The 20,759-nt window shown below is 40.7% G+C and overlaps 2 protein-coding genes across 3 annotated transcripts in view; one reads left to right on the top strand and one right to left on the bottom strand.

Moving 5' to 3' along the window:
* Positions 1-83: 83 nt before the first annotated feature.
* On the top strand, positions 84-11,703 carry LOC132402695 (protein CEBPZOS-like). 2 transcript variants are annotated; one of them, XM_059985649.1, is made up of 5 exons: positions 84-220; positions 9,050-9,182; positions 10,680-10,724; positions 11,186-11,275; positions 11,382-11,703. In XM_059985649.1, exons 2-4 carry the CDS (start codon positions 9,065-9,067, stop codon positions 11,269-11,271), a joined length of 249 nt encoding a protein of 82 aa, XP_059841632.1. In that variant the 5' UTR covers positions 84-220; positions 9,050-9,064; the 3' UTR covers positions 11,272-11,275; positions 11,382-11,703. The 2 variants fall into 2 exon arrangements, with proteins under 2 accessions (XP_059841632.1, XP_059841633.1); XM_059985650.1 differs by lacking the exon at positions 84-220 and adding an exon at positions 260-620.
* cebpz (CCAAT enhancer binding protein zeta) overlaps positions 11,282-20,759 on the bottom strand; it is a 34,190-nt gene continuing 24,712 nt past the window's right edge. The window contains exons 9-16 of the mRNA XM_059985645.1: positions 20,349-20,415; positions 18,737-18,837; positions 18,501-18,558; positions 17,497-17,678; positions 13,800-13,889; positions 12,046-12,104; positions 11,779-11,860; positions 11,282-11,479 (exon numbers count right to left, since the gene is read on the bottom strand). Coding sequence (XP_059841628.1) covers positions 11,340-11,479; positions 11,779-11,860; positions 12,046-12,104; positions 13,800-13,889; positions 17,497-17,678; positions 18,501-18,558; positions 18,737-18,837; positions 20,349-20,415 — 779 coding nt within the window. The 3' untranslated portion in view covers positions 11,282-11,339. The remainder of the gene's footprint in view (positions 11,480-11,778; positions 11,861-12,045; positions 12,105-13,799; positions 13,890-17,496; positions 17,679-18,500; positions 18,559-18,736; positions 18,838-20,348; positions 20,416-20,759) is intronic.

A 20,759-nucleotide genomic window follows, 5' to 3' on the forward strand; every position in this document is an offset into this window, starting at 1 on the left:
ACACGGTGCATTGAGGAAGATCTGGATCCTATGGGGATGTTTTTTTTTAATTATGGGGCTCCATGGTGAGGAAACATCGTATTCCTGAAGGAAGTTCGAAATGCGCGAACGCGTCCCGGCGGGTACGGTGGCCTGCAGGGACCGTCAGTGCTGCTGCGACCGAACACCTTAACCCCGCCGGCCGGCGACACGCAGCCGCGGGTTCTTCACTCTTTACCAGGTATTGGAGAGACGAATTGCAGATTAGTTGGTCATATGGGCAGAGAAGTTGTTAGATACAGCATAATTCGGACAGGTGTGAGGCGTTTCACTCGGAGAGGTCAAATATAAGTTGCATTCGTCCCGCGAGGAGCACTGATGGATCTTCGGCACAAATACATAGCCTCCTAAAAGTGGCAGTTGTACGCCATTCTTGTCTCCCTGGACCGGGGCATTGATTTGTCTCGCATACAGTGAAACACGCCGTTTGCGACAACGACGAACACAATCAGTGGATGTGCTGGGAGCAGCCCGCAAAGTGTCGCCATGCTTCCGGCTCCCAACGTTGCATGCCCACAGTTCACTAACTGTGGAATGTGCGAGGAAACCAGAACACAGGGAGGAAACCGCCACGGTTACGGGTAAAATGTATTGCCCCCGACCGTTGCGCTACCCATTAAAGTTTTGAAGTCATGTTGCAACTGTATAAAACATTGGTTGTGCCATATTTAGATTATTTTGTGCGGTTAGGAAGGATGTACAGGCTTTGGAGAATATGCAGAAGAGGTTTTCCAGGATACTGCTGCGATTAACTATAAGGAGGTTGATGCACCATCAATAACTCACACTGAGACGTAAGGCGAGATATCGGCTTTTATTGACTGGAAGAAGGAACCAGGAGTGAGTGTCCATCATACTACGTCCTGGAGACTGAGACCGAGCATAGGCCTCAGATCGCCTTTATACAGGGGCCTGTGGGAGGAGCCACAGGAGCAGTCAGCAGGGGGGTGTCTAGACAGGTATATGTAGTTCACCACAGAGGTGTCGGGCAATCTTGAATTGCTATTTTTTCTGGAGTGTTGGAGACCTGCTAAAAGTTTATGAAAACGATGAGAAAAGCATAGGTGAGCGGTCAGAATATTTTTCCTGGGGTAGAAAAATCAAAGACTGGGGGAAAATTTAAAGGAGATGTGTTTTTAAAAAGAAGTTCAGCACAGTCATTGTGGGCAAAAAGGACTGTTTGTGTCTTATGTTGTTCTATGTTCTATGAATTTAAATCTGGTATTGGAATTCTCTGGCCAGGAACTGATGGGACAGTGTGTCTTTCTCTCAGGCCAGGACTCAGGTCTCGTATCCCTGTGTCTCAAGTTTAAAAAAAAAACTACTAGAGGAACTCAGTGGATCAGGCACTGTCTCAGAATCAGGATTGGGTTTATTATCACTATCTTGTAAAGTTTAAAGATTATCTTTATTTCTCAATGTACATTGAAACATCAAGCCATACAGTGAAATGATGGGAGTAGGCAATTTAAATGGTTTGGCACAAACTAGATGGGCTGAAGGGCCTGCTTCTGTGCTGTACTTTTCTATGACTCTAAATGTATTGTTTTGAGTCAAAGGAGCTAGGAATTTGTGTAATCGTTGCCATGCTTCCAGCACCAACCCAGCATGACCACAACTTTGTGCATGTCTTTGGAATGCGGGCAGACCCCAGAGCAGCCAGAGGAAACCCATGGTGTCACAGGGAGAACGTACAAATTCCTTATGGGCATTTGCAGGAGTGAACCTTCATTGGTGATCGCTGGTGTTGTACTTACCACCCCGCCCCCAGCCCCAACGGGCTGCCCTTCTTGCATGACCTGATCCATATAATTTTGCTGCAGCAGTGCCGACATGAAATTATGATATAAAATGTGAAAAAAGTTATTTTACATAAATAACAGTGCAAAATAAGGGATGACTAGGTAATGTTCATGGACTATTCAGAATTCTGATACCAGCAGGAGAAGAAGCTGTTGATTAAACATTGAGTGTGATGATCAGACTCCTTTACATTCTCCCTGGTGGTAGCAAAGAGCAGATGCCATGACCTTAGTGATGAATGCTGCTTCTTGAAGATGTCCTCAGTAGTGTTGAGAGTTGTACCCATGATGGAGCTTGCTGGGTTTACAACCCTCTGCAGCATCTTGCAATCCTGTGCATTGGAATCTTCATACCAGACTCTGATATGTAGGCAACCAGAATTGTCTCCACTGTACATTTATAGAAATTTGCAAATCTTTTGGTGACATACCAAATCTTCTCAAACTGCTGGCTTGTTTTTTCAAGATTGTGTCAGTGTGTTAGGCCCAGAAGAGATCCTCTGAGATGTTGACACCTAGGAAATTGAAGCTGTTCACTGCGTGGAAACTCATGTGGAGAGGAAGTGCTAGTTGACATTGAGTCAAGAATCTGCATCAGGTTGTATAGGAAAGAGGCCAATCCTCTGTGTGCATAGATACTGTACCTGTTGAGTTCTTCCAACAATTTGCTTTTGCTCCACTTTCCAGCATCTCAGTCTCTTGTGCTTTGCACGTCGCAAGGTCAGTGTGTCAGCACCTCAGGCAGGTTATTGAGGAAACTGTCTCAGGCCAGCAACTGGCCTGCGTCTGCTTTGGGGTGGATTTAAGGATTCAATATCTTGCCTCAGTCTGGGTACTAAATGGTACTTTGTATCTGAGGTTATTGATGGATCACAGAGTCATAGTTATACTGACTTAGTACAATTTAGCCCATGTGCCTCTAATGTTTATCAATCTAAATGCCTTTTCAATGTTGCATTTATCCCAGCCTCTACAACTTCCTCTGTCTGTTTGATCCATATATTCGTCTCTCTTTTTGTGGAGAAAGTTGCCTTTCGGGTCCCTTTTAACCTATACCCTATAATTTTGGATTCACTTATCTTGGGGCAAAAGCTTTGGTTATTCATCTTATCTATGCTCTCAAGACTTTCAGGTCACTTCTTGGCCTCCTACATTCCAGGGAAAACTCATAACCGAACAAAGTAGTTGAAAACGTGTAAAAGTTGAAGTATTTGGGTAGAAATGTGGAAGTCGAGATAATGTTTTAGAATGTCTTTGCCATTGTTAGATGAACAAGGTTTATAGTTCAGAAAGGGAACCAATGTAGGCTTGTAGTTTTAAAACTCAAATTGATGCTTGACAGGACATGGAAAATTCATAAAAACCCAGCTAAAAAGAACTTGTTTGTCGAAAGACACAAGCTGGGGAAAGTTGCAGTTTGGGGTTCAGTAACACCTTGAAAAGACAAGGAGTTTTCAAAATAAATGGTTTGGATGTTGAGGACCCTTTCATCTATTGGTAGCTTAAGATTTTTATGTGGAGAAATTTAAATTAATTGAGCCCAAAATCATCGTTATGATCTGAACAGCAAATGGACTGAAATTCAGTAAGGTTGGCATCATTGAATTTCTCACTAACTTGAAAATGGCTCATTAGCTTGGGTGTGAACAGTCAAATGCTGAGCACTCCTGGGCCACAGCAAACTACTAGTTGGATTAGAGGTCAAGAGTTGCTGATAGAATGATTTCAGTTTTGTCATAAGATCTTTCTTCATTGCCTGAAGGAAAGAAAGACTTTAAATGATTGTAGCCTGAGACCTGGAACAGAGTTCTTGACTCAGAATATTTTTCAAAGTGCTGTAGAAAAAGATTGAATCATCTTGTGTTTAGATTTGTAAAGAACTGTATATTTTTTAAATTAAAATGGCAGCATGGCTCTGTATGTTATTTTCTGACACTTTAGAAAATGTAGCAAAATTTCAGGAATCTGCAGTATAACTAATGACATTGTACAGAGTCAAACAGCGCAGAAAAACTTGTTTTATGATTTACATGTGTACCATTAAGTTCTCACTTTATACGAATTCCATTTACCAGCTGTTGGTCTGTAGCCCGTGATGCCTTAATGATTAAAGCCCTCATGTAGATACTTGTATGTGATGGTATCTGCTTCCATCTCATCAAGCAATGGATTCTAGATTGCAAACTGTCTCTGAGTTTTTTTTAAAAATCATTCTCCTCAGATTCTGTCTAAACCTCTTGTCCTAAACCTGTACCTTATTCTTAGAAACATGATTCAAATAACACAAGATTCTAAATGATGTTCTATGCCCTTAGTGAAATGTCAGGAAAGCAGGTTCTTGACTTTGTCCTGGTCTAGTTTAGTAATGCTGTGCTTCAATCATTTTCAAGTGACAATAAGACATTCCAAAAACTTGGAAGATTATGTGATTGTGATTACCCTGTTACAGGATAGACAATAAACAATAGAAAATAGGTGCAGAAGTAGACCATTCGGCCCTCGGTTCCTGCCTTGTCCCCATATCCCTTGATTCCCCTATCCATAAGATACCTATCTAGCTCCTTCTTGAATGCATCCAGAGAATTGGCCTCCACTGCCTTCTGAGGCAGTGCATTCCATACCCCCACAACTCTCTGGGAGAAGAAGTTTTTCCTCAACTCTGTCCTAAATGACCTACCCCTTATTCTTAAACCATGCCCTCTGGTACTGGACTCTCCCAGCATCTGGAACATATTTCCTGCCTCTATCTTGTCCAATCCCTTAATAATCTTATATGTTGCAATCAGATCCCCCCTCAATCTCCTTAATTCCAGCCTGTACAAGCCCAGTCTGTCTAACCTCTCTGCGTAAGACAGTCCGGACATCCCAGGAATTAACCTTGTGAATCTGCGCTGCACTTCCTCTACAGCCAGGATGTCCTTCCTTAACCCTGGAGACCAAAACTGTACATAATACTCCAGATGTGGTCTCACCAGGGCCCTGTACAAATGCAAAAGGATTTCCTTGCTCTTGTACTCAATTCCCTTTGTAATGAAGGCCAACATTCCATTAGCCTTCTTCACTGGCTGCTGCACTTGCTCATTCACCTTCAGTGACTGATGAACAAGGACTCCTAGATCTCTTTGTATTTCTCCCTTACCTAACTCTACACCGTTCAGCCTTCCTGTTCTTAGTCCCAAAGTGGATAACCTCACACTTATTCACATTAAACGTCATCTGCCAAATATCTGCCCACTCACCTAGCCTATCTAAGTCACCCTGAATTCTCCTATCATCCTCATCACATGTCACACTGCCACCCAGCTTAGTATCATCAGCAAACTTGCTGATGTTATTCTCAATGCCTTCATCTAAATCGTTGATGTAAATCGTAAACAGCTGTGGTCCCAATACCGAGCCCTGTGGCACCCCACTAGTCACCACCTGCCATTCTGAGAAACACCCATTCACCGCTACCCTTTGCTTTCTATCTGCCAACCAGTTTTCTATCCATGTCAATATCTTCCCCCCAATGCCGTGAGCTCTGATTTTACCCACCAATCTCCTATGTGGGACCTTATCAAATGCCTTCTGAAAATCGAGGTACACTACATCCACTGGATCTCCCTTGTCTAACTTCCTGGTTACATCCTCGAAAAACTCCAATAAATGAGTCAAGCATGATTTGCCCTTGGTAAATCCATGCTGGCTTGGCCCAATCCTATTACTGCTATCTAGATATGCCACTAGTTCATCTTTAATAATGCACTCTAGCATCTTCCCCACTACTGATGTTAGGCTGACAGGATGATAGTTCTCTGTTTTCTCCCTCCCTCCTTTCTTAAAAAGTGGGATAACATTAGCTATAGCCATTCTCCAATCCTCAGGAACTGATCCTGAATCTAAGGAACATTGAAAAATTATTACCAATGCATCCGCAATTTCCAGAGCCACCTCCTTTAGTACCCTAGGATGCAGACCATCTGGACCTAGGGATTTGTCAGCCTTCAGTCCCATCAGTCTACTCATCACCGTTTCCTTACTAATGTCAATCTGTTTCATTTCCTCTGTAACCCTATGTCCTTGGCCCATCCATACATCTGGGAGATTGCTTGTGTCTTCCTGAGTGAAGACAGATCTAAAGTACTTATTAAATTCTTCTGCCATTTCTCTGTTTCCCAAAACAATTTCACCCAATTCATTCTTCAGGGGCCGAACATTGTTCTTAACTATCTTCTTTCTCTTCACATACCTAAAAAAGCTTTTGCTATCCTCCTTTATATTCCTGGCTAGCTTGCGTTTATACCTCATTTTTTCTCCCCGTATTGCCTTTTTAGTTAAGTTCTGTTGTTCCTTAAAAATTTCCCAATCATCTGTCTTCCCACTCACCTTAGCTCTGACATACATTTTGTTTAATGCTATGCAATCTCTGACTTCCTTTGTCAACCACTGTGGCCCCTTCCCCCCCCTTTGAATCCTTCCTTCTCCGGGGGGTGAACTGATTTTGCACCTTGTGCATTATTCCCAAGAATACCTGCCATTGCTGTTCCACTGTCTTTTCTGCTAGGATATCAGTCCATTTAACTTTGGCCAGCTCCTCCCTCGTGGCTCCATAGTCTCCTTTGTTCAACTGCAACATTGACATCTCCGATCTGCCCTTATCCTTCTCAAATTGCAGATAAAAACTTATCATATTATGGTCACTACCTCCTAATGGCTCCTTTACTTCAAGGTCGCTTATCAAATCCTATTCATTACATAACACTAAATCCAGAATAGCCTTGTCCCTGGTCGGCTCTCGTACAAGCTGTTCCAAGAATGCATCCCATAGGCACTCTACAAACTCCCTATCCTGGGGTCTAGCACCAACCTGATTCTCCCAGTTCACCTGCATGTTGAAATCCTCCACAACTACTGCGACATTACCTTTGCCACACGCCAATGTTAACTCCCTATTCAACTTGCACCCAATATCCATGCTACTGTTTGGGGGCCTGTAGACAACACCCATCGGGGTCTTTTTGCCCTTACTGTTCCTCAGTTCTATCTACACAGACTCTACTTCTCCTGACCCTATGTCCCCCCTTGCAAAGGACTGAATGTGGAAACTTTGTAAATACAGAAGTGGTCCACAGATTGCTGCATGGATTGGCGAGTACATATCATTAGAAGATGGATGTACTTTTTTTCTCTCTGGAGGGTTTGGTGCTGATGAAATATGTGATATAAGTTTATAATATGAGCGGCATACATGGGGTAGAAATTTTAAATACTAAAGAATATGCATTTAAGGTAAGTGGTTGTAAGTTTATGGGAAATGTGCAGGGCAATATTTCTTTCTCTACATAGAGAATAGTAGGTGTCTGGAATGGGCTGCCTGGGGTGGTGGTGGAAGCAGATACAATAATGGTATTGAAGATGCTTTTAGATGGACACATTTCTACTGACAGAAGGGGTAAAGGTGGGTTACTGGCACCTTAATCCAGTTGCTTCGGGTAGATGGGTCTCATCAGCTGTGGTTGGCAGCTCATCTAGAAGAAAAACTCTGATCTCAAGCCTCTACTGCCTTGCGGCTATACCCACTCATGGGGAAGGTGTTGGGAGTAAACCCTGAGGGGAAGATCCTGGAGTTAGAATCGCTAAGACAGCCCTATGTTGAACTCAACGCTGACTGGCAACTCCTGTGATGCTGCTGTTGCCATACAGTATTGGTCTCTGCTGTTCCTTTTGGTTCATCAGATGTGTGGAGAAGCAGAGCTGACCACAAGTGCAACAGCTTACTCTCCATATTGTACTGTCCAGACTTGCATATCTACACAGCTAGGAGAAAGCATGGGATCCAAGGGGACATTGCTTTGTGGATCCAGAACTGGCTGGCCCACAGAAGGCAGAGTGGTTGTAGACTGGTCATATTCTGCATGGAGGCCGGTGACCAGTGATGTGTCTCAGGAATGTGGTCTGGGACCCCTTCTCTTTGTGATTTTTTTATAAATGACCTGGATGAGGAAGTGGAGGGATGGGTTAGTAAATTTGCTGATGACACAAAGGTTGGGTGTGTTGTGGATAGTGTAAAGGGCTATCAGAGGTTAAAACGGGACATTGATAGGATGCAAAACTGGGCTGAGAAGTGGCAGATGGAATTCAACCCAGGTAAATGTGAGGTGTTTCATTTTGGTATGTCAAATATGATGGCAGAATATAGTATTAATGGTAAAACTCTTGGCAGTGTGGAGGATCGGGGGGATCTTGAGGTCCGAGTCCATAGGACACTCGAAGCTGCTGTGCAGCTTGACTCTGTGGTTAAGAAGGCATGCGGTGCATTGGCCTTCATCGATCATGGGATTGAGTTTAAGAGCTGAGAGGTAATGTTGCAGCTATATAGGACCCTGGTCAGACCCCAGTTAAGAGTACTGTGCTCAATTCTAGTCGCCTCACTACAAGAAGGATGTGCAAACCATAGAAAGGGTGCAGAGATTTACAAGGATGCTGCCTGGATTGGGGAGCATACCTTATGAGAATAGGTTGAGTGATTGCAGCCTTTTCTCCTTGGAGCAACAGAGGATGAGAGGTGACCTAACAGAGGTGTACAAGGTAACGAGAGGCATTGATCATGTGGATGGTCAGAGGCTCTTCCCCAGAGCTGAAATGGCTAGCGTGAGAGGACATAGTTTTAAGGTGCTTAGAAGTAGGTACTGAGATGTCAGCGGTAAGTTTTTTATGCAGAGAGTGGTGAGTGCGTGGAATGGGCTGTTCCCAATGGTAGTGTTGGCAGAAACAATAGGGTCTTTTAAGTCTTAAAAAAATTTAAGAGACTCCTGGATGGCTACGTGGAGCTTAGAAAAATAGAGTGCTGGGGTAAAGCCTAGGTAGTTCTAAGGTAGGGACATGTTTGGCACAGCTTTGGGGCTGAAGGGCCTGTATTGTGCTATATGTTTTCTGTTTCTACAACATCCATATTTGACCCTGACTGACGGACCTCATCATCATCAGATAGACACTTGAGTATACAGGTAATGCAACATCTGCAGGCAAAAGAGATTTAGTTTAATTTTGCATTATATTTGGTGTAAATATTGTGGACCGCTGTACTATGTATGGTATAATATTGGATCAAATGCCAATCTAATATGAATTTACATCATTAAGAACAATTATTGAAAATTAAGGATTATTAAGGTAATTGTCTTCCAAGCCTACTAAAGCACAAACCTTAAAAAAATTGTTTACAGATTCTCTATTTAAGAATGGCACCTAAATCTATGGAACCAATAGCAATACGGATCTTTAAGGGAGTTATACTCTTGGAGGTCGCAGGAGTAATGGGAGCATACTGGCTCTTCCATAGAATGAATACTAGTCAAGGTAAGGATGATCATATCTTTCACCTGAAAGCAGTGGAACATTTTTCATTTAGTTTAACCACTGAAGTTGCATTTACTTTTTGGTCTGTTATTTATATTGCTGGAATCTCAAGTTCATATACAATTAATATGCAAGGCCTAATGTATTAGCTAAGTTTAAAGTAGGACTTACTTGAATATGAAAGGAACATTACTTTTTCCTTTTAGTGATTTGAAAGACTTGCATTTCCACCTTGCAATTTCTAATACAATTACCAAGAAAAAAACTGATTACATTTCATGAAGGGTTTAATGAAACCTCTTCCTTCACAGTTTAAAATCAAAATTTAGAATAGGCAATGTGAACAGTTCTACTGTTTTAAGTAAAAGTCAAGTCACTTTTTATTGTCATTTCAACCATAACTGCTGGTACAGTACACAGTAAAAACAAGATGATGTTTTTCAGGACCATGGTGCTACATGAAACAATATAAAAACTACACTGAACTACGTGAAAACAGCACAGAAAAGAACTAGACTACAGACCGACCCAGGACTGCATAAAGTGCACAAAACAGTGCAGGCATTACAATAAATAATAAACAAGACAATAGGCACAGTAGAGGGCAATAAGTTAATATCAGTCCAGGCTCTGGGTATTGAGGAGTCTGATAGCTTGGGGGGAGAAACTGTTACACAGTCTGGTCGTGAGAGCCCGAATGCTCCGGTGCCTTTTCCCAGATGGCAGGAGGGAGAAGAGTTTGTAAGAGGGGTGCGTGGGGTCCTCCATAATGCTGTTTGCTTTGCGGATGCAGAGGGTAATGTAAATGTCCGTAATGGCGGGAAGAGAGACCCTGATGATCTTCTCAGCTGACCTCACTATCAGCTGCAGGGTCTTGCGATCCGAGATGGTGCAATTTCCGTACCAGGCAGTGATGCAGCTGCTCAGGATGCTCTCAATACAACCCCTGTAGAATGTGATGAGGATGGGGATGGGAGATGGACTTTCCTCAACCTTCGCAGAAAGTAGAGACGCTGCTGGGTTTTCTTTGCTATGGAGCTGGTGTTGAGGGACCAGGTGAGATTCTCCACCAGGTGAACACCAAGATATTTGGTACCCTTAACAATCTCTACCGAGGAGTCATTGCTCCGTGCCCTCCTGAAGTCAACAGCCATCTCTTTTTTTCACATTCAGGGACAGGTTGTTGGCTTTGCACCAGTCTGTTAGACGCTGCACCTTCTCTCTGCATGTTGACTCATCGATCTTGCTGATGAGACCCACAACAGTCATGTCATCGGCGAATTTGATGATGTGGTTCGAGCTGTGTGTTTCAGCACAATAATGGGTCAGCAGTGGACTGAGCACACAGCCCTGGGCGGCCCCCATGCTCAGTGTGTTGGTGTTGGAGATGCTGCCTCCGATCCGGTTTTCAAAATAAAGAGATCAAACAAATATGAGCTCTCAGTTGACTTTGTATTAAACCACAATTAAAGTACCGTATGTGCATTTATTTTTCAGCGTTCAGATATAAGGTAAACAAAAGGTTTCCCTCCATTTTGGAAGGTAAGTACTCTTGTACGTTTGTGTTTTGTTTGGAAGCTTCCAAGGAGTATTCTAATTTGGGATTTTATTTTTCCCCCACACAGTAAAACAAAGGGATGGAGGGGGGAGAAAATTGGGGGTGGTAGGAAAAATCCTTATCCAATCTTATTTAAAAGTAAAGCAACCTATCCTTAATGTAAAGTGCATGTGCTTGTAAAATTGTAATGTTAAAAAGACAGAATATTAATTGTTCTGATGTATTTTCCAATTCAATGTTTCACTAGTTGAGGTCCTCATCCCCTTCCTATATAATCCCTCTGCTTTCATGTTCATCTTAAAATGAACTAAAACTAAAGCCTTGCCCTTTAGTGTGACGTTTGTTATCCGGATTAATGATCATTCATAGTTTAAGAGATAGAAAATATGCAGACAAATCCATCAATCAAGCTAGTGATTTTAAAAACATTGTTTACAATTTTCAGTTTATTATAAATCCAATGAATGGGCAGGAGTTTATGGAATTAGAGAACTGGATCAGGAAACCTGGTCCAGCAAACATAAGCAGTGAGTATGTAAGTACAAAGTCTATTATAAAATGTTATTCAACTTTAAATAATCTGATTTAGTGAACATTTTTCATCTCTTCTTGTGTAAAAATCTTTTCTGTTTATTTTTCAGTCTCTTGGCCCTTAAGTTCTTCTGCCTTCTGAGCGTATGTGCATCTTTGCCTCTGATCCAAGCATCCCGATCAGATTCCCACTGTAGCTGCTTTATACCTGCAAAAGTAATAAATGAAACTCAGTAGTGACAATAGAATTTTCCACATTGGAAAGTTTTCCCATCAGATCTACTGGTTAAAATCTACACAAGTGGGAGAAAATTCTCTTGATAATTAATCAATTACAAAATAACTTCATTTTCACAAATGTAAATACATTGTACATCTTCAACTAGAGGAGATTTACAAAAGGGATTTAATAAACTTTTGATTGAGTCCATGTCTACTGAGTGATCTATTTGTTTCTCACAGCTTTTATATACTGATACTTTTAATTAAATAATGCTGGTTACTTACTTGCTTTATCTTTGTTTGCCATTGCATTAATTCCAATGTTGTCAAATTTTGATCCTGCATTTTCATCAAGTAGACAACCAAACTTTTGAAAGAGAACAAAAAATGGTTAACGTGACATAAAATAAACCAAATGTAACAAAATATTATTAAACTAGTCGACCAGAATAACACGTTGATGAAAAATCTGCCCGAAGTTCAGTACAGACTGTTGCAGTGATAATTGTCACCGTTATGTAGGTATTTTGAAGAGGACACTGTAGGACCTACCTCCTCTGCTGCAGCAAACATGTCACCATCATTCTTAAAACCCCCTTTCCGTTTCTTTCCTGCAACAATGCATACAGATCATTATGAAAAATAGCTCATTGGGAAAAATCTTTAGCTTCAGTTGCAAATTAATTATAATCCACATACACTACAATATACACATTTAAAGTTAACTTCTAAATACTTACTCACTGTTTACCGAAATAAGTTTAAAAAGAACAGAACAAAGCAAGAAATAATTGTTTTGACTCAGAACATGAACTTACAATGACTTGTTTCACTTCACAAAATTAACTACTTTTCCCATTGATCTACTAAGAGGACAATATAACTTTATGAAATAAATTTAACTTCATACAAAATACAAGAAAATCAGCCAAATTAATACATCTGTTCTAATTATATCAGAATCCTGATTTTTCTGTTAGTGGTGATATCTAGGATATTATCAAATTGTATTTTCCTGAAAGTTTTTGACTATGAGATGCAGGTGCAGAAGTAGAATATTTGCCCCATTGAGTCTGCTCCACCATTTCATTATGGCTGATCCATTTCCCTCTCAGCCCCAATCTACTGCCTTCTCCACTTATCCCTTCGTGCCCTGAATAATCAAAAATCTATCAACCCCTGCTTAAAATATACACAATGACTTGGCCTCCACAGCCGCCTCTGGAAACAAATTCGATAGATTCACCATTCTTTGCTGAAGAAACACTTCCTCATCTCCACTCTAAATGGACGTCCCTCTATTCTGAGTTCTGGTACCAGACTCCAGCACAAGAAACATTCTCTCCACATCCACTATCAAGGCTTTTCAGCATTTGACAAGTTCCAATGAAATCACTCCTCATTCTTCTGAGAAGAGGCCCAGAGCCATCAAATACTCCTCATATGATAAGCCTTTGAATCTCAGAATCTTTTTTGTGATCTTCCTTTGAACCCTCTTCAATGTCAGCATATTCATTCTTAAATAAGGAGCTTCAAACAGTTCTCAATACTCCAAGTGAGGCCTCACCAGAGCCTTATAAAGTCTTAGCATTACATCCTTGTTTTCATAATTCTAGTCCTCTAACATTGCATTTGTCTTCCTCACCACAGACTCAACCTGTAAATTAACCTTTAGGGAATCCTGCATGAGGACTCCCAAGTCACTTTGCACCTCAGATTTTTGAATTTTCTCTCCATTTAGAAAATAATTATTTTTTTACCAAAGTGCATGACCATACACTTCCTGACTTCTACCAAAAGTTATAATACCAATGTATTATTCAATTATTTCCTGTTACAAATTCAATGGGGTAATAGGCTAATATTTAAATGTAATTACCCACCACTATGTGCTGACCTTAATCTAGGAGTGCTAAGCAAAACGTGATGCAAGTAGCATAACATGATTTGAATGTGAAGCACATGCATTTAGTGAAGTTCTATACAGTAAGGGAAAAAAAGTTGTAACAAGGGGTTCAGACAAAAATGGATTTCAGAAAATTGGACTGTTCATTCATCTTGGCTGAAAGGATCAATAATGGTGCTAAATGGTTCAAGATTCAGGCCGCAGACAGTTATTCAGCTGACGAGGACAAGATAAAGTTTAGTATTGATACACCCCACAGTCAAATAGCATGTCAGTATTCACCCCCATAAACATTGTGGTAGTGATGAATAGTGTTTGAGAAATGAATTTGGTAATGAAGTATAAATCAGAACAATTCTTTCAAGCCTTTAAGTCTTGTAACACAAAGCAGTTTCTGTACCTTTAACACGTGTTGAAAAATCCAAGTCGTCACCTTTTTTCCTTTTGCCAGGCTTACTACTCTTCTTCACTGCTGGTACACTGTCGACCTCTGTACATGAGCATAAGCATTGCATAGCATTTGGTTAAATTACATTGCAAAGTGTCTATTCTGAATGCACAGCAAGGTATTCAATCAAGTCATAGAGAAGTACAGCATAGAAACAGACCATTTGGCCCATCTAGTTCATGCTAAAACCAGTTAAACTGCCAAATTCCATACTCCTACTATCCATGTACTATCCAAACCTTGCACTTGTCTGTAGATGTGAACTTCCCACTATTCAGGACATTTCTCAGAGACAGGTACGTAAAAAGGGCCCGAAGGATCATTGGGGAGCTGAGTCACCCCAACCACAAACTGTACCAGCTGCTACCATCTGGGAAATGGTACCGCAGCATTAAAGCCAGGACCAACGGGCTCCGGGACAGCTTCTTCCACCAGGTCATCAGACTGAATAATTACTCTGATACAATTGTATTTCTATGCTATATTGACTGTCCTGTAGTAAACACTATTTATTACAAATTAGTATACAAATCACAAATTTATTACAAATTGTGCAATTGCACAATTGAGACTAACGTAAAGATTTTTTACTCATGTATGTGAAGAATGTAAGAAATAAATTCAATTCATTAAATTCTATCTGCCATTTTTCCAGCTGATGCAGATCCCTCTGTAAGCCATGACAGCTTTCCTCACTGTCCACTGTCCACTACACCCCCAATCCTGGTATTATTACCCAGCACAGATCCCTGCGGCACACCAGTAGTCACAGGGCTCCAATCAAAAAGGCAACCTTCTATAACCACTCTCTGGCTTCTCCCACAAAGCTGATGTCTAATCCAATTGACTACCTCATCCTGAATGCTGAGTGACTGCATCTTCTTGACCAGCCTCCCATGCCAGACCTTGTCAAATGCCATTCTAAAGTCCATGTAGACAACATCCACTGTCTTGCCTTCATCCACTTTCCTGGTAACTTCCTCAAAAAATTCTGTAAGGTTGGTTGGACATGATCTACCTTGCATGAAGCCGTGCTATCTATCCTTACTCAATCCACGTCTCTCCAAATACTTACATATCCAGTCCCTTAGAATACCTTCCAATAATTTTCACACAACTGATGTCAAACACACCAGCCTATAATTTACTAGTTTATTTTTAAACAGTGGAACAACACTGGCTCTCCTCCAACCATCTGGTACTTCCCCTGTTGCTAAAGATAATTTAAATCTCTGCCAGGGCCATGGCAAAATCAACACTTGCCTTCCATGGGGTACAAGTGAACAACTTGTCAGGCCCTGGGGATTTATTCACCCTGATTTGCCTCTGGCTAGCAAACACCACCTCCTATGTAATCTGAAGATGATGCCGCTTTGCCTTACTTTTATAGATTCTCTGTCCATCTCCTGAGTAAATACAGATAGAAAAAAAAATTTAAGATCTCCCCATCTGTTTTAGTTCCACACACAGATTACCATCATGATCTTCCAGAGTCCAATTCTGTCCCTTGCAATCCTTTTGCTCTTAACGTATCTGTAGAATCCCTCAGGATTCTCCCTCACCTTGTCTGCAAGAGCAAATTCATGCCTTCTTTTAGCCCTCCTGATTTCTTTCTTAAGTGTTCTCTTATATTTCTTGAACTCCATAAGCACCTCATTTGTTCCTGCTTGCCTATACCTGCTAAGCACCTCCTTTATTCTCTTAACAAGGCCCTTAATATCTCTTGGGAAAAAAGGTTCCCGACACACTTGTTATCTTTAACTTTTATCCTGAAAGGTGCATACAATCTTTGTACTCTCAAAATTTCATTTTTGAAGGTCTTCCACTTAAGTACACATTTGCCAGAAAACAGCCTGTACTAATCCACATCTACCAGATTATTTCTGATACCATCAAAATTGGCCTGTCTCCAATTTAGAATCTCAACCCATGGACCAGGTCTATCTTTTTTGCATATTTACTTTGACACTAATAGCACTGTGGTCACTACACCAACTTCTGTCACCTGCCATATCATTTCCTAATAGGATATCCAGTACTGCATGCTCTCTCATTGGGACTTCGACGTACTGATGAAGGAAACTTTCCTGAACATATTTGACAAACTCTATGCCATCTAGTCTTTTTACAGTATGGGAGCTCCAGTCAATATGCGGAAAGTTAAAACCACCTACAATAACAATGTTTCTTGCAACAGTCTGTGATTCCTTTACAAATTTGTTCCTCTGAATCTCTATGACTGTTGGGTGGTCTGTATATAGCCCCATTAACGTGGTCATACCTTTCTTATTTCAGTTCCAACTCAGTAGAGTTCTCCAGTCTTCCTGATGAAGCACTGCCATGACATTTACTCTGACTAGTAACACCACCCCTCCTCCTTTAATCCCACCTGCTCTGTCACATCCAAAACAATGGAACCTCAGAATATTGAGCTCCCAGTCCTGCCCCTCCTGTAACTAAGTCTCACTAATGGCTACATCATAATTCCAGATGTTGGTCCATGGCCTGAGCCATCCGCCTTTCCTATGATACTTCTTGCATTGGAACATATGCAGCTCGGGACACTAGTCACACCATGCACAACCTTCCGATTCGTCTTTTTGGAGGTTACCAGTATCCGTTTCCACAGCTTCTCCACCAACTGTTCTGGTTCCCATTCCCCTGCAACTCTAGTTTAAACCCCACTGTGCAGCATTAACAAACCTTCCCACTATGATATTAGTTCCACCCCATATCCCCCCAGTGCAGGTGTAAACCATCCCTTCCGCACAGGTCCCATCTTCCCTGGAAGAGAGCCCAATGGTCCAAAAATCTTATGCTCTCCCTCCTACACCAACTCCGTAGCCACTAATTAAATTGTATACTCTTCCTAGCTCTGGCCTCACTAGCACACGGCATGGTAGCAATCCTGCGATCACAACTCTGGAGGTCCTGCACTTTAACTTAGCACCTAAACCCCCTATGCAGAACCTTGTCGCTTGTCCTACCCATGTCATTAGTACCTACACGGACCATGACAACTAGATGTTCACCCTCCCACTTAAGAATGCTGAGGATTCGAACCGAGAAGTTCCAGACCCTGGCACCCAGGAGACAACATACCACCTCTGAATCTTGTTCTTGCCCACAGAACCTCCTTTCAGCTCCTCTAACTAACAAATTCCCTATAACCGCAGCACACCTCTTCTCCTCCCCCTTCCCTTCTGAGTCACAGAGGCAGACTCAGTGCCAGAGACCCAAACGCCGTGACTTTTCCTGTTAGCTCAATCCCCCTGACACCATCCAAAGTGGAATACCTGTTTTTGAAATGGGACAGCCACAGAGGTACTCTGCACTGGCTCATGAACCCCTTTCCCCTTGCTCACTGTCACTGAGAAGGTAAAATGAAAGTTTGAAATTGTTACTTTAAACCCTATTTAAGTATTTTGTAGAGTTGAAATTAGAACTGCTATTTAGTTTTCAACAGATGAAGCACCTGAATACACTAAGCAGTTAAGCAAATCTTCTAATATCTTCTATTTATGAGAGTGCACATTAACTTAAAAGCCAAGGATAGGTTAATATTCTTTTTCTGCTTGACAGACTGCTGGGAGAATCAATATTGTGAACTGGTAATATTATTGAATAACGCTGAATATACAAATAGTACCTTCATCATCTGTATCATTCATGAATAGACCACCTTCTTCTCCCACAACTTCACCAAAGTCTTCCTCATCCAAGCTTCCTAATGACATTTCTTCATCATCCAGGTTACCCATCTCATCATCATCGTCATCTGAATCTGAATCAACTCTCTCAGTTTCCTTTGATGATTTTGGCTTCATATTACTGTTAACATAGTAAACGTTTTTTCAGTTAGTGAGTGATTCTTTAAAAAATCTCCAATGACAACAACCACAAGTCTTAGAAATAAGTATTGAAAATTGCCTAATGAGAAAGCAATTTGCTGTTGGCTTTTCTTCCATGTTCTTAAAGTATAGCAAAACACTTTCTGCCAGTTATTTCTATTTTGTATGATGATTACAATTTCCTCAGTCAAATTAAATACATGAAGTTACTGCAGATGTTGGAATATGAGGCAACTTCTGCAGTGGATTATATACTATTTATTTATTTATTGAGATGCAGCGCAAAACAGTATCTGTGGGAGCTGTGGGAGTCAGTATTGTTGCTGTTTCAGGTCAAACCTTGCACCAGTTCTAAAACTGGAGAATGCACACAGCAAAAAGGAGAGAGACAGAATAGAGCCACACTATAGATGATTGATGGATTGAGAGAAAGTAGAGTTTCCCAGGTAACCAGATCATTTTTATTTTTCTCCTCAGAGGTGTTGTACTTTTCTGTTTCAAATTATTTAGTTATTTTCCATTTAAAAGTAATTACTACCGTGCGATCTTTTGTGCCCACTCTATTTCCTCAGTTCTCACTGTCCTGTCTTCCTCTGGAACTTAGCCAGCTCTGGCAACAGGTCCTCGAACTGAAACATTGGATCTGTTGCTTTCCCACTGATATGCCTCGACCCATTGAATACTTTCAGCATTTGCAGTGTTTTACTTCAACAGATAGGCTTAAACCAAAGAGCATGTAATAAGCAAAAGGACAAACACTCTCAAAGAAAACAGGTTGGTAGATTAAATTATGCAATATTACCTTGCAAAATCTAAACTGTCTTCAATCGTTTTAAGATATTTATCTCCTTCAAGGGAATCTGCAAATGGTAAATAGCATAAGTGTTTAAAATTTTTCACTTTTGACTTGTACAATGGAAAGAACAGCTGATTGATCATTTTGAGAGAAGCAGTTTTTATACGTAAGCACTATTCATAATTACACACATAAATGCTCCAAGACTTTTACTGAAACTATATAGATTAATAAAAGTTTACCTAGCAATTGTTCAAACTCATCATCATCCACATCTTCCACAGCTTCTTCACCTCTGTGAAATCTTTGTGATTTTTGCAATGCATCAAGCTTTTTGTAATACCTGAATAAGGTTCATGTGTAATAATTAGAAATTTCAAACATCACATGTTAAGTTTCTTAAAAAAATCTTCAGTTTTGCCACTCTGATCAGAAAGAATTCAGATTCAAAATGATGTTAATCTCTATATTCAACCCACCCCACTTGGACCCAGTTTAAACCAATGGAGCACACTGAAAGCTGCTGCTAAACCAGAGGTAGATCATTCCTTTTCATTATATCAGACTAAATTCTAACCAAAATTATCTCTAAAATATGGATTTTTGAATGCATTTTAATCTGCATGCAAGGAATAGTTCACCAGAATGAGGCATTAAATAGTAACGAAACACAGGATACAAACTGCCATAAGAAACTAACAGAAGACACCTGTTAAAATGTAAAGGTCTGTTGCTCATGGTACTGTGAAATGCAGGCAAGGTAATTAACTTGTCAATTGTGACTCAGTGGCACAACAATATGCAAGTAAGTAAGCTGAGAGTTCATTTTCTACTCCAAAGACTTGTGCAAACATATCTAGGCTGGCACTCCAGGGCAACATTGAGGGAATATTACACTGGCAAATGTTCTGTCTTTCAGGTAAGGTGTTAAATTGTGTCATTATTCTGATCAGGGAAAGGGAAAATTTTCCCAAATCGTAGCCAATATTAATCCCTCACCCAAAGATTTCAAAACTATTTAGTCAAGAAGGCATTGACACAACAGCACAAAACAGGATCTTCGGCCCATCTGTTATGAATCTATCTACTTGTGATGCCATTTTCAAGGAATTAAGGATTTGTATTCTCAGATCCCTCTTCTACCACACTCCTCAGTGCTATACTGCTCACCATGCAAGTCATACCCTGGTTTGTCTTCCCAAAGTATAACACTTCACACTTGTCTCATTTAATTCAGCTATTTTCAGCCCCTTTTTCCAGCTGGTCCAGATCCTGCTGCAAGCTCTGATAGCATTCCTCTCTGTCTATGACACCCCTAATCTTGGTGTCACCCACAAACTTGCTGATCCAGTTTACTACATTGTCATCCAGATCATTGATATAGATGACAAATAGCACCAATCCCTCTGGCACATCACTTGCCACACACCTCCAGTCAGAGGCAACCGTCCACAACCACTCTCTGGCTTCTCCCACAAGCCCATGTCTGATCCAATTAACTACCTCATCCTGAACGCCGAGCTGTTGAACTTTCTCCTCCAACCTCCCATGTGGAAGTTTATCAAATGATTGCACTGTGTAAATTGACTACTTGACTTACATTACAATAAACTACACATCAGGAGATACTCAGTGGATGCAAATCATTCAATGATATTCTGAAGTAATGAAAGGTGTTTACATATTCACTTTTTAAAAAAAGTTACAGAATAATACGAAGTCTCCCATTCTGAACAGTAAGACTCTCAGGCATTCTTTTCCTCATTTGCCTGTTTGTCCCTCCACGTTGCGAGGCAATGATTCTCTTTAGATACATTAACTATAGTACAAACATAAAAAATAATCAAAACTTACCTATGAAAGAATATTTCATCCACTGGGATCTGACTCTCCTCTTGTTCAATAAACTTCTTACTATTTACTGCAAACATTGTAAACCATATAGATATCAATGACATTCTCAATATCTTACTTTGGAACTAGGCTTGCAAAGTAGTTATTTTAAAATTTGAATTTCACACCATTAAGTCTTTGCACATTTTAACTAAAGCATTATTTAAATTTAATACATCAAACTACTAATGCATTTGCACTCGTGAAAGATGAATAACATGCAAACAGATCAGATCATCATGGTCAGCACAGACATGGTGAGCCAAAGGACCCATTACTGTGTTGTACTTCTCGATCTGTGCTGTGCAGCAGCATGCAAGTGCAAGTATGGGAAAAGCACAGCAGCACCCCTACTTTCTTAGAATAGAAGAT

This window comes from Hypanus sabinus, chromosome 12 (genome assembly GCF_030144855.1).
Source record: "Hypanus sabinus isolate sHypSab1 chromosome 12, sHypSab1.hap1, whole genome shotgun sequence".
Taxonomy (NCBI): Eukaryota; Metazoa; Chordata; class Chondrichthyes; order Myliobatiformes; family Dasyatidae; genus Hypanus; species Hypanus sabinus.

What these genes read in the sequence shown, in the direction of transcription:
- LOC132402695 (XM_059985649.1), top strand. Translation starts at nt 9,065, where the DNA reads ATGGCACCTAAATCTATGGAACCAATAGCAATACGGATCTTTAAGGGA. An exon ending in TAGAATGAATACTAGTCAAG is followed by an intron (nt 9,183 to 10,679) that starts GTAAGGATGATC and finishes TTTATTTTTCAG; the next exon opens with CGTTCAGATATAAGGTAAAC. An exon ending in GTTTCCCTCCATTTTGGAAG is followed by an intron (nt 10,725 to 11,185) that starts GTAAGTACTCTT and finishes TACAATTTTCAG; the next exon opens with TTTATTATAAATCCAATGAA.